General features: G+C 50.0%; 2 protein-coding genes across 3 annotated transcripts; both read right to left on the bottom strand.

The window, feature by feature from the left end:
* Positions 1-540: 540 nt before the first annotated feature.
* Positions 541-5,153, bottom strand: LOC144198255 (tensin-4-like). Its single transcript, XM_077719170.1, has 13 exons — positions 4,984-5,153; positions 4,024-4,226; positions 3,020-3,287; positions 2,623-2,867; positions 2,453-2,548; positions 2,249-2,371; positions 2,033-2,128; positions 1,897-1,974; positions 1,764-1,829; positions 1,479-1,653; positions 1,345-1,413; positions 994-1,023; positions 541-861 (listed from the first exon to the last, which is right to left on the bottom strand). Exons 2-13 carry the CDS (start codon positions 4,199-4,201, stop codon positions 732-734), a joined length of 1,554 nt encoding a protein of 517 aa, XP_077575296.1. The 5' UTR covers positions 4,202-4,226; positions 4,984-5,153; the 3' UTR covers positions 541-731.
* A 235-nt stretch (positions 5,154-5,388) lies between these two features.
* On the bottom strand, positions 5,389-9,438 carry smarce1 (SWI/SNF related BAF chromatin remodeling complex subunit E1). Of its 2 annotated transcripts, none has more exons than XM_077718719.1 (11): positions 9,128-9,438; positions 8,508-8,556; positions 8,309-8,352; positions 8,027-8,131; positions 7,742-7,822; positions 7,302-7,433; positions 7,035-7,206; positions 6,784-6,956; positions 6,591-6,692; positions 6,237-6,462; positions 5,389-6,145 (listed from the first exon to the last, which is right to left on the bottom strand). In XM_077718719.1, the coding sequence occupies exons 2-11, from the start codon at positions 8,512-8,514 to the stop codon at positions 5,925-5,927; spliced, it is 1,263 nt and encodes a 420-aa protein (XP_077574845.1). In that variant the 5' UTR covers positions 8,515-8,556; positions 9,128-9,438; the 3' UTR covers positions 5,389-5,924. The 2 variants fall into 2 exon arrangements, with proteins under 2 accessions (XP_077574845.1, XP_077574846.1); XM_077718720.1 differs by having other exon boundaries at positions 8,033-8,131.
* Between the last annotated feature and the right edge of the window lie 1,821 nt (positions 9,439-11,259).

Genomic DNA, 11,259 nt, shown 5'->3' with positions numbered 1-11,259 from the left:
TGCAGCTTTTCCTCTCACTTGCAACTCGTCTTTGGTTCCGACGTCACACAATTCCAAACGAAATGGAAAAGCAACCTGTTTTAATTAGACGTCCGGCCCATTTATCGGCGAAGCATGAAATCCACGTTGATTTTTCTCCATTCAATTAGCTTAGCAGTTGCCCTCCGGTGTATATGTATATATACATTGTAAACGTCCCAGGAAAGTATATTTCTAGTTATATGTAGTAGGTCTAATTGTTTTTTTGCGGGTCCGCACAGTACCATCTTTAACCACAGAGTGGCAGCCTTTGCACTTCGGGGCCACCTGCACATTTGATTCCCCTTAAATTTTGGATCATTTTATGGCAATTCAGTTTGGCTCGATTTCGCCATGTCTAAAAAAATGCTCACATTTGGCCTACTTTTGAATGTTTTCTTCTTGGCCTACAAAAAAAGGCAAAATGCAATGCCAGTGGCGTCGAACATTGGAGCAACTTGACGGAAACATGTTTATTCATGTCATGTCGTGTGTTGGAGGCCGGGAACCGTGGTGTATACTCAAAAGATTTTTAATGAAACAGTACAAAAACAAAGTGCAAACTGCAGCAGGGAATATTTTTTTAAAAGTGCAAAGGTGAACCAAAAGCTAGAAAATTAAATAAAGCGGAGCGGGGCGGGGCTGGCATTTATTAGCCGAGACATTAAAGCATTCCTTCAATTGTTGGCCAACGGTTTGGAGTGTTTGCGCGCTCATCTGTCCACGAGGGCCCGTATAAGTTGGACGGCGGCGCAGCACGGCTGCAGAGAGTCATATTCGGCAAAGACGTGACACACGTTCTCCGTTCCCGCGTCCACGCCTTTTGCCACAAAGCCAAACATCCTGAAGGCAGAAAAAAAAAAAAAACGGTTGTTGTGGACAAGACACGGAAACACAGACATTTTTGTCTGTACAAGTTAAGCGGTAAAATGAAGCCAAAAGAGCAACACCATGAACACAAAACCATCTCCTTACCTGGCACCAAAAGTAGATCCTTTCCGCCATCTGTAACAGTGGAAAAACACCAAAATACAAAGATGACAAAGTGTCGACCGTAAACTGGAGTGGATGGCTCACAATTATTGAATCATGGGCTTGCCCCACCGTTCAAAGTTTGAGAGTTGCAGCCACCTGGGGTGATTCATTGAGCACTATTGAGATAGCGCTTACTAAAAAAGGCACCCCAGAGCACTCTTGATTTTGTGGCGCGAATGCTACGTGCTGTCACGGGAAGACGGCCATAAGGCTAGCTAGCGTCTTGGAATGGACCAGATGAAACTAAATTGGTGGAGGCGTGCGCATGGAACGCATGACAACGAAGCTCACCTCCGATCGTCCGGATCGTTTCCACCGTAGCTTAGCAGGTGAGCGGGGTAATGTCGTCTGAAAAACTGCCTGAATGGACAAGGGTCGATAAACATACGCTGGAGGCGGCGCCAGCGTATGTTTTCCAATCTTACTTCCTGTTGATGTCGGTCAGCGTGATCCCCTTGGAAGAGACTTTCAGGTTGACGATGGTGGCTTGGAAGGAACCCGACGGCAGTCGCAGGGTGAAGGAGACGGCCCTCTCCACGGCGCACGGTCCCGTCAACGTCTCGGTGGGGACGGCGTTCAGGTAGACAAAGTTGCTGCTGGCTGAAAGCAGGAACGCCACCGTGGGCACCGTGGGCACCGTGGGCACCGTGGGCACCGTGGGCCACGTACGTCTACGTACGTCTACGGTTGGAAAATAGTGCGCCTCTTACCTGTTCCCTTCTTTTCCTCGCTGGGAAATGTGTCTCTCATTCTGTCCTCCTGGTCTCCATTGGAGCCTGTTCAGATGAACCAACTCCAATTTATTGATGGAAAACTTCCAAAGCCAAACAAATTTGATTATACCTTGCGAGTAGAGCAGTAATTTGCAGGGTAAAGCAAAGGCGGAAACGGTGTGCTGGTAGACCAGAGCGGAAAGGCTTCCTGTAAAAGAAGGCCAGGTGAGCTCCATGTGACTTAAGCACCCCATGGCGGAACTTACCAAAGTAGGGTTCCTCAGAAGAGCCTTTGAGGCGGACCCCCTTTGCCGTGGATTCGATGAGAAAGTGTTTGACAGGGTGACGGCTTCTCTCTCCTCCTGTTTTCACAAGCAACCAATGGGAAACATTTGCCAGCATTGGGACATTACGGTGGTCCTCATTTCAAAGCTGGCCGGCGGTCAGCGAGTCCCAAAGCCCCGACCAAAAGGTAGCCATACCTGCAGATGTGGCCGGTGCCAGCGTGGGCTCCACCTTCATGGCCAGGCCAAAACTTCCCCTGTAGGTGGTGCTGTCTCTCACCACAAAGGTCCCGGCTTCCCGGTCCTTGACAAATGCTTCCGCTGGAATCGGTGATGACGTAGCGTTAGCCCACCTTTCACATGTACGCGTTCCGCCAAATAAACAAGGGTGAGGAGGCTCACCTTCTGCTCTGCTTATATGCGGGCGAAACCAAAATTTGGAGGAGTCCATGACAAATTTCATGGACGAAGAAGTGCCGCCCGAATGGGCTTCCGAGCCTAAAAAAAGGGACGTTGCTTCTTCAATGGATTTCACGCTTCCAAAGAAGAGCGCAACGGTGGTGGACACTCACCTTGATGATGAAAGCGCCGCGGCGCTAATTTGTCTTCTAAAGTGGGAGATTCCTTGTGGTCCCCGTGCGGCACGCCATTGATCAGCAACATGGGAATGTCCGTGAAAGAACCGGAAAGACACTGCTCGGGACTGCTCAACACCTCCTCCCCCGGCTTTTCCCAAATGCCCGGGCGCTCGGGCCCTCGTCCGTCGCCCGAGGGGAGGAAGGAACCGTCGACGTCTTCGCTGGCCAGAGACAGGGTGCTGTGCCGACAGAGACAAAACGGGGGAGACCGTTGGGGAAGCCGGGCTGTACCCCAATCCCTCATTTTGGCAATGGCCAATCACGGGTTCCCGAGGAGGCCGCGGACAACCCAAAATATCCCGGGTCAGGCCGACCGGCGAGCCGATCTCACCTGCCGAGGATGTAGCTGGTGTCCGAACACGTGGATGTGGAGAGCAGCGAGGCGGCGCTGTTCCTGTTGGGGTAAGATAAGCGATGGCAGCCTTGCGACAGGGACAGCGTGGAGCCGTTGCCTTTCGGGGAACCCGCGCCGGGCCGCGCTGGCCAGGAGGACGAGCCGCCGTCGCTAAAGACCAGCGTGCCCGAGGGACACAAACTGTTGCCGCTGGCCCGGGATTGGATGGGAATTCCGCGGGAGCTGGCGGACGGGGCGCCGTATCCTACAGGTGGAGACAGACACCAGACAAAGAAGAGTTTGGGGTCGGGGTCAGGCCGAGAGGGCAAGAATTTGAGATAGCCACAAGAATTAGTGCGCACGCTTGTATTCTGCAGAAGGGCCGGGCCCAAACGTCTGGTAAACATTGTCAAGCAGACACTTGCCCCAAGCAAGCTAATCCTTTTCAATGCTAATCTTTTCATGGCCTCTTTCGCAACCGCCCGGAGTCGTTCCGACTTGTTTTGGTGGATGGCAACCGTCGAGTCGCTTCACTCCGTCCATAAAAATAAAATAAAAGTGCGGTCGGAGAAGGAGCCACACCGACAACATCTGCCCGCGGCTGTTGTTGCGCGCTTTATGCTTTATTTGGGATGGTTGCTACACACACACACACACACACACACACACACACACACACACACACACACACTTTCAACCTTTCATTTTCAAAGTCATTCTTTTTTCATTACCATTCTGCTGAATTTGACGTACAATACATTGGCACCAAGTCTCCAATCGAGCGTGTTTCGGTGCGTGAGGACGGGAAAAGCTCAAAGGGCGTGTCTGGTTTCTCTGGGCAGCGCTCCCGGAACATGAGAATTAGTCTAATTACCCTTTGACAACCAGGGAAAGGGAAAACCATTTGAGGGTGTTTTGCTAAGAACTGAAAATGGATCTGAAATGGATCTCTTTGGGTCGGCGCATGCGTGGCTTGGATGGCGGCGACGGCGATGTAGTACCTGCCCGCGGAGTCACGCAGGGATGCTCTGTGGGGCCTGCGACGGCTCCAAAGTTGGGATCCAGTTCCAGCATGAGCTGGTTGAGCGCTTCCTCTTCGGGCTCCAGGCGAACGCTCTGGCCCACTCTCAAAACGTGCGTGGGGATCACGTGGGACATGTGTCCGGCCACGGGCATCATGTTAACTACAAATCCCGCTCGATATCTTGCCAAAAACAAACACAGAGAGACCGTGAGTGATGAATTCCAGAAATGTACGCATTCCATCATCATCACCATCATAAAATGTGTTGAAACAAAGTCTTTGGAGTGACCTTGACAATATATAGTGAGCTGGGATGCCGGCCAACCTTTGGAAGTCTTTTAAATGCATAAGTCGACAGTCACATCAACAAACATTGTGAGAAGAGTTGGTGTGAGTGTGTGTGTGTGCGCTTTTGTATTTCAAATGAGCAGCGACTTTAGCGCCGAGTTGCCGCAAATGACAGCAGAGGGAGGAATACTGACTCACAATGAGTAAGTAAGCCCACTTATCCTTATACTATTAGACTGGCGAGGTGTGTAATAGTAGAAGGAATCATCAGTCACACTCATGACCTTTACGGCTGACTGGAGATAGGGAGTTTGTGTGTGTGTGTGTGTGTGTGTGTGTGTGTGTGTGTGTGTCACTCAACGAGTGAGTCACAGGGCAAACGCCGCTGCTCAATGCATTTATTGTCATGATATGAGTAGCATGACAATAAATGTTTGCGTGACCGGGTCAAATCGGAAGAAATCTATTTGTCATCATTGATATGATGTGACAAGTGCATTTAACAGCTCGACCTTTTGAATCCTGAATAGGGACGAAAAACGCAATCTGCCCCCCCCCCCCCCTCACCACGCCTTGTCATATTCATCAATAAGATATGGAATGTTCCATTGGAAAGATTTGTCCGTTGAATTATTTCAAGCCATCTTACCTTGTTTATCTTTCTCCGGGTGACGCTTGAGGGCACGCAGTAGTAGTAGTATTTAGTCCCAGGTGCTAGAGTGGGCCGCCTCGACGTGCGCGGGCTGCTTTTATCGTCAAATCCCAACCCTTTTCCAAATAAACCTATCACTAACGGGAGATTAGCCAGCCCTGCAGCTATCAACAAATGATGTCATATTAGGGGTGTCAACATCTACACTGGCAAGAAATAACAGGGTGGCCCAAAATGGGATACTACTTAGTACAACTAATAGTCAACTTTGAACACTTAATAGTTCAACGTAGGTTTTTTTTTATAGATGGCACCGTTACTAGTTAACCCAATTAGTAAAGCTGTAGCAGGTGAGATTAAAAGCCTTGTAAAGATGAGCAGATTTAAGACTAAAAGGCAGAGTTCAATTGCAAATCCATTTATTTAAAAAAAAAAAACATGAACTAGTTTGGACTTTGTCATTAAAACGTATTGGCAGAATTGACATTTGAAGTTTCATACGGTAGCGTGAAAATATTCATTGCGCACACATCATATGCTGGATAACTCATTGAGACCTAACAGAGGGACACGACAACAACAACTAAAAGGCCAATGGGCCCAAGGTTAAAAATGAAAATGTTACAAATAGTTATCAATTCATCTTGACTTGATTTTTAAGCCCGTTTGTTGTGTCAACCAAATGTCAGAATGGACTCTTTTCTTTTGGGAGCTGACACGTCATATATCATTTTGTCACGGAAACAAGTTCATTAATGATGCTTTAAAAAAAAATCACGGTACATTTTATATAGCCGATACGCTCCAAACTATCTTTTTCCCTCCACAGGCCTATCACTCAACTACTACGGAATAGAAAGATGGCTGCAACAAATGCTAGCGGTTGAGGGCGGAGGACAAGGCGACGATCGTCCGGCCGACGAAAAGGGCAGCCCGACTCAGTGGGCGGATCTGGCTCTGGCGGAGGCCTCTGCCGGCTCGGCGGGCAGAGCGTCTTCCGTCTGAGCCGAAGTGGTTTCGGAGCCCGTGTTGCTGTCGCTGGTTCCCTCCTCCTCCACGGCTCCCTCCGGGACGCCGTCCCTGTCCTCCGAGGCCCCCGCCGGCTCTTCGCCGCCGCCGCCGGCCGGTTCCTGAACGTCCTCGGCGGCCTTGGCCTTCCCTGCGAGGCCGTAGAAAAGCCCGGATTACTTCACACGGCCCACGACACCATCCAGACGTCCGGATGAGTCACGGGCGAGCGAGCGCCTCACCCGAAGGATCCTTGGTGACGGCATCGGCGGCGCTTTCGCCGCCCTTGTTGGTGGCGTCGCCCGGCGCATTTTGTTGCGACTTGCCCTGCTTGTCTTCCTCCGAGGCGGCGGAGGCCTCTTTGGCTTCTTTCTCCCGTTCGGCCATGCGCTTGCGGGCCGCCTCTTCCGCCGCCGAGATCTCGGCCGAAATCTTTTCCATGTCCACTTCCACTTTCATGCAGCACAGCTGGGTGAGGAAAGAAAAGAAAAGAAAACAATTGAGCTGGAGCGCCCATCAATGAGGAAAAACAGCTCCATCTGCTGTTAGGAAGACGACAACGCAGCCAAGAGTTGTGAATTAGAAAGAGGCCATACTCGTTTCAGCTCATTGGTGAAGGAATCCGTGGCTTCGATGAATTTGCGTTTCTTATCCTGGTGGCGGTCTTCAATTTGCAGCAACTCTGCCTCCAACTTTCTCTGGCGGAGGCAAACAGAGACAAATGCGTTAAATGTATATGAAGGAAAAAAATGGATATATATATATATGTATTTCGAAAGGAGATTATACCTGGTGCACCATCAAGGATTGGACTTGACGTTTAAGGACTTGCATGCGGGCAGTGGTGACCACCGAGCGAACGTCGGGCACCACGCTTTCGCTTAGAATCTCGCTGATCAGACGGTGGTTGCGCTGGAAACGGGCCGCCGCCGAGTGTTTCACCGAGAACCCGTCGTCGTAATCTAGGGGGGTGGAGAGAGAGAAAAAAAATGCGGCTTGATGATGAAATCTCATTGAATATAAAGGGATGCAATCCTCACCGTCGGGATCCTCGGCCGGCTGAATGCTCATGTAGGGCTCGCCCTTGTCCAGCCTGGACTGCCGCTGGCGGCTCTCTTCTTCCAGCGCCGCCTCGGCGCGGCTCTTGGCGTTGACGTAGGCCAGGTAAGCCGGCGAGTTGTGATAGGCCTTCATGCTTTCGTTATATTCAATCTAAGTCACAGAGCACAGCGATTAGACGGAGAAAGGACGACGGCGGCGGCGGCCACGCAATGACGACAGTACACATTCCGTGTAAGACAACCCACCTTCTCTGCTTCGTAGTCATTCAAATAATCCTGTTTCTCCTCATCAGTGAGGTCCCTCCACATGCCACCGATGATCTTGCCGATTTCCCATAGCTTCAGTTCGGGATTGGAGGCTTTGACCTGATCCCAAACCTGGTGAGGAGAAGAAGACACGGTTTGGGGGGGGGGGGGTCGTACTCGGAGGGGCTACCACTGCCTGTCTCTTTGCGGAGAGCTCGCAAACAAATCTTCAAGTGGATGAATGCCACTCCCTAGAAAAGCCCGGTCCTAACCTTGCACTGCCTTCATTCCACAATGAGCACCTACCTTGACCAGAAGGTAGCGCCCGTGGAATAGAGCAATGACCGACATGCTAGCTGGCCGACGGCTCGAGCGTCCGTGGCATTCAGAATGGCGACGTGACGATGAAAAACACCGTTTGAAAAGCGCACATGACTTACCTTCCTACTGTATCGCATGTACGGCATCAGCGGCTTGTCGGGCGGCTTGGGCGGCTTTGGAATATTGATTCCCGAGGAATTCTGCCAAAGGAAAACACCAGAAAATTGCCTATATTATCTGGCGCGGGAACCCGGAGAGCTCCAAGCGTGCCCACGTCGACACGGTGCCGTGCCGTCGGCCAATGACTCAAATTCCGGGGATTGCAACCCAAAAACTAGCGCCTTCCATTTTTTGTGGACACAAAGAGCCGTTGGGCCGTCTTGTGGCTATGACAATATTCATACCGTTACCCGACTGTTGCTGCTTTGGCTCCCTCCCAGTCTGTAGTTGTTGTAGGCCAGGTGGCTGTAGGGATTGTACCCCACAAAGCCTGCAGTGTTGGTCATTTGCTGATGGACACATGGGACAGAAACACAAATGACAAATGGATCCGTAACAAAGAAACTCATGAAGCTGCTACATGACGGGGGGAAATGAGCAGAAAGATCTACGAAAACGCCCACAAATCCAAATACCGAATCGTTATTTCAAGATAGAAATGCGTGATGCGGTGCTAGCGTACTTACGGTGGTAGGTGCCGGGGGAGGGGGAGGAGCGTAGGAGGGCCTTTCTACAACAAAATAGCAACCACATCAACTTTTACACAAGACAAAAGCTGAAATCCTCCATCTACGAGTCACCGTTCACACTATCATGCAAACATCAACTATCTCAACAGTTATCCACCATTCAAAAGCAACAGACGAAAAAAAAATGCCTTCTTACTTGACATCTTGGCACAGCTACGGGTTTTAGTCCAATCTGCTTGTCAGATCTGCAACACACATTTGGGGCTACGTATGAAACACGCGTGTCTATTGTGGCAAATGCTATGAAAACGCAAACCCTGAATGAATGAATGAATGAATATATGAATGAATGGGAGTTAGGTTGAAAATGTCGAACTGGACTGCGAGATGTCATGCAATCAATTCACTTATATGTGGTCACTCGAAATATCATGTGTTAGGTATACATTAGACGACTGCATCAAGTAAACAAGTAAATGATTAATTCCTGTAGGGCGAGGGAAACTGGCGTAAGCTAGGCTAACAGGATAGCAAGCGAGGGAGTCAGACAAAAGGAGCGAGCGTTCGACAGCGTCTAATTCGTCGCCTTTAAACTGATCAAACTTGCACTACAAACTAGTAAATACTCAACGTTGACTTAAACGAAGAGAACGGACCAACGTGTAACCTGAACATTAAAATATATTAGACAAATGCTTAAATGACAGAAAGTGAGCTAGCAAACGCATTCTGCTAGCAAGCAAAGTAGTCACTGTTATTGTCAATTGGAATAATAATAATAATAATAATAATAACACAGATCGAGAGGGAACTCACCCCGGAAGCCCATCAAGCTTCACGTTAATTTTGGTTCGGCACGGACGGGGTACCGGGTCCAAAACGAACAAATAGGGGGAGAGAGGGAGAGGTTGTCGCGCAAACAACCCGCACTAGCCTAAAGCACGCTAGCATACAGTAGCAACAAGCCGCCTTTCTCGCTCGCTGTGTCCCAATTGGGGCTCCGCGTTTGAAGCACACTTACGTCACAAGATGGCACAAACATCATTTCCAATGCATGCAAATATGAATGATAATTAGAGCCCCTCTCCAACCCCTGACTCGCGCTCCTATGCGTCGCCTTCGTAGCCCTACATACCTCTTTTAAAACAAGATCCCAATATGTTTGAAAAGCCTGCAGTACCGCGGAGTTGTCACTGGATGCTGGCTACAAAAAAATCCCATTCACTTGCATTGTCTTGAAGGCCCCGACGGCACACCACTGGACCTTATACACCTGAAATATAATAGACATGCATGGCTAGGTGTAGTGATGATAGCAAAACCAATATCACAATCTCATACTAAAAAAGGGTCGCAATTGCAGTGGAAGTGCTTGTATTGAAATGAATCGGGTACAGACAGGGGTGGACAAACTTTTCCACTGTGGGCCGCAGTCGGCGGAGCTTTTCATTCCAAGTTCAGTTGTAAATGGTCGTGAAGTCTTCTTCAGCCATTGACTCACTGGCTCGCTGGCTCGCGGCCGCGAGATGTTTTCACGACGAGACGGAGCTGGACATCCGGAAGACGGTCCTTTTTCGCCGGGGCGCATCCCTCATCCGTGTCGGCGACGGCGGCCATGTGAAGGTCCAAACGGAGCGACACGCACTTCCTGCCAAGTTTTGGATGGCCTCCGAAGGTGCAGCGCTCCCACTGCCGTATCACCTTGTCCATCTTTTCCGCCCTGAATAAAAGAGGAAAACATCGGGGTTGCATTTCCGTCTGCCTCTGTCATTTTCTTCAGTCAAATACAGGTGTAAACACGTTCAATTCAAGAGGGAAAACAGATAGAATGAACCAGTGAGAGAGACATCGTCCCCAAAAAGGCCCGGAAAAGGCTGTAGAAATGCGTGCCACTAGATAGCAGCAAACTTGCATTGCACACAAATCCAGTGGCCTATTATAATCCTATTTTCCTACAGTAGTAAATACAACCAATAGTGACTGAGCAGATGTCAAGTGCTTGCGACAATTTTACTATTTTGTAAATCTTAGCAGACTAAGTGAAAAGTTGACCACTACGACCTACGATCAAGCTCGATGATTTGATTTAGGTGTGTAAGAGGAGGCACGGAGGGAGACATGGGGTCAAAAGAGACGGAATGAAAAGCCGGGGCTCTCCAGGACCGGACTTACTTGGCCACCCCTGGTGTACTGTTATGTATCAATCAATGGATGGCAATTTCTAGCTTTTCAACCTTTCACTTTTTAGTCATTGATGGTGATAATTCAGTAAATTCTACAGCGAAAACATAATGAACACAAGTTGACACCTAAAAATGTGGTTAGCGTCTTGAAATGTCACGGTGGCATGGTTATGAGCAGACCTACACATTTGCTCCATTCCTCTTTAAATGAGCCCAACTTTAGGAGGTCATGCGAGTTACGGCACCGCCGCGGCCCCAGGCGACAGGCATTTGGTTTGCCCAGAAAAATTCCACTCCTGTCTGGTGCGACAACAAAAGGGACCACGCCTCAAAGACACCACGCCGGGCGGGCGGGCGGGCGGGCGGGCCAGACTCCGCATGAAACACATCAATCATTCAAGGGAGAAAAGTTCCCAAGAAGCTTCAAGATGAATCACGGGTGAGAATGGAAATTGGCCGTCTGCTTTTGCACAGCGCCTAAGTCCCATTGAATTGATAAAGGTCCACTCAATGGCTGCCGGACACCTGGCCGACTGATGCGCGCACGCCAGAGGGGCCAATGTTTGGTATATACTTACGTAACGGTGGCGCGGCCTTCCGCACGCTCCCGCACCAGGTTCCCCGCCAGCACCTCCCGAGTGGTCACAGTGTCGACGGGTCCATTTTCATCCGCTTCCGGTTCTGATAACCACGCGTGGGTCGGTCAGGCGGATGTCTAGACGCACGTGGCTCATTTTGGAGCGGTTACCTGGCAAGGTGGTATCG

This window comes from Stigmatopora nigra, chromosome 6 (assembly GCF_051989575.1).
Source record: "Stigmatopora nigra isolate UIUO_SnigA chromosome 6, RoL_Snig_1.1, whole genome shotgun sequence".
In the NCBI taxonomy this organism is placed as follows: Eukaryota; Metazoa; Chordata; class Actinopteri; order Syngnathiformes; family Syngnathidae; genus Stigmatopora; species Stigmatopora nigra.
Note: the sequence above shows the minus strand (reverse complement) of the source record. Positions and strands in the feature narration are given on the sequence as shown.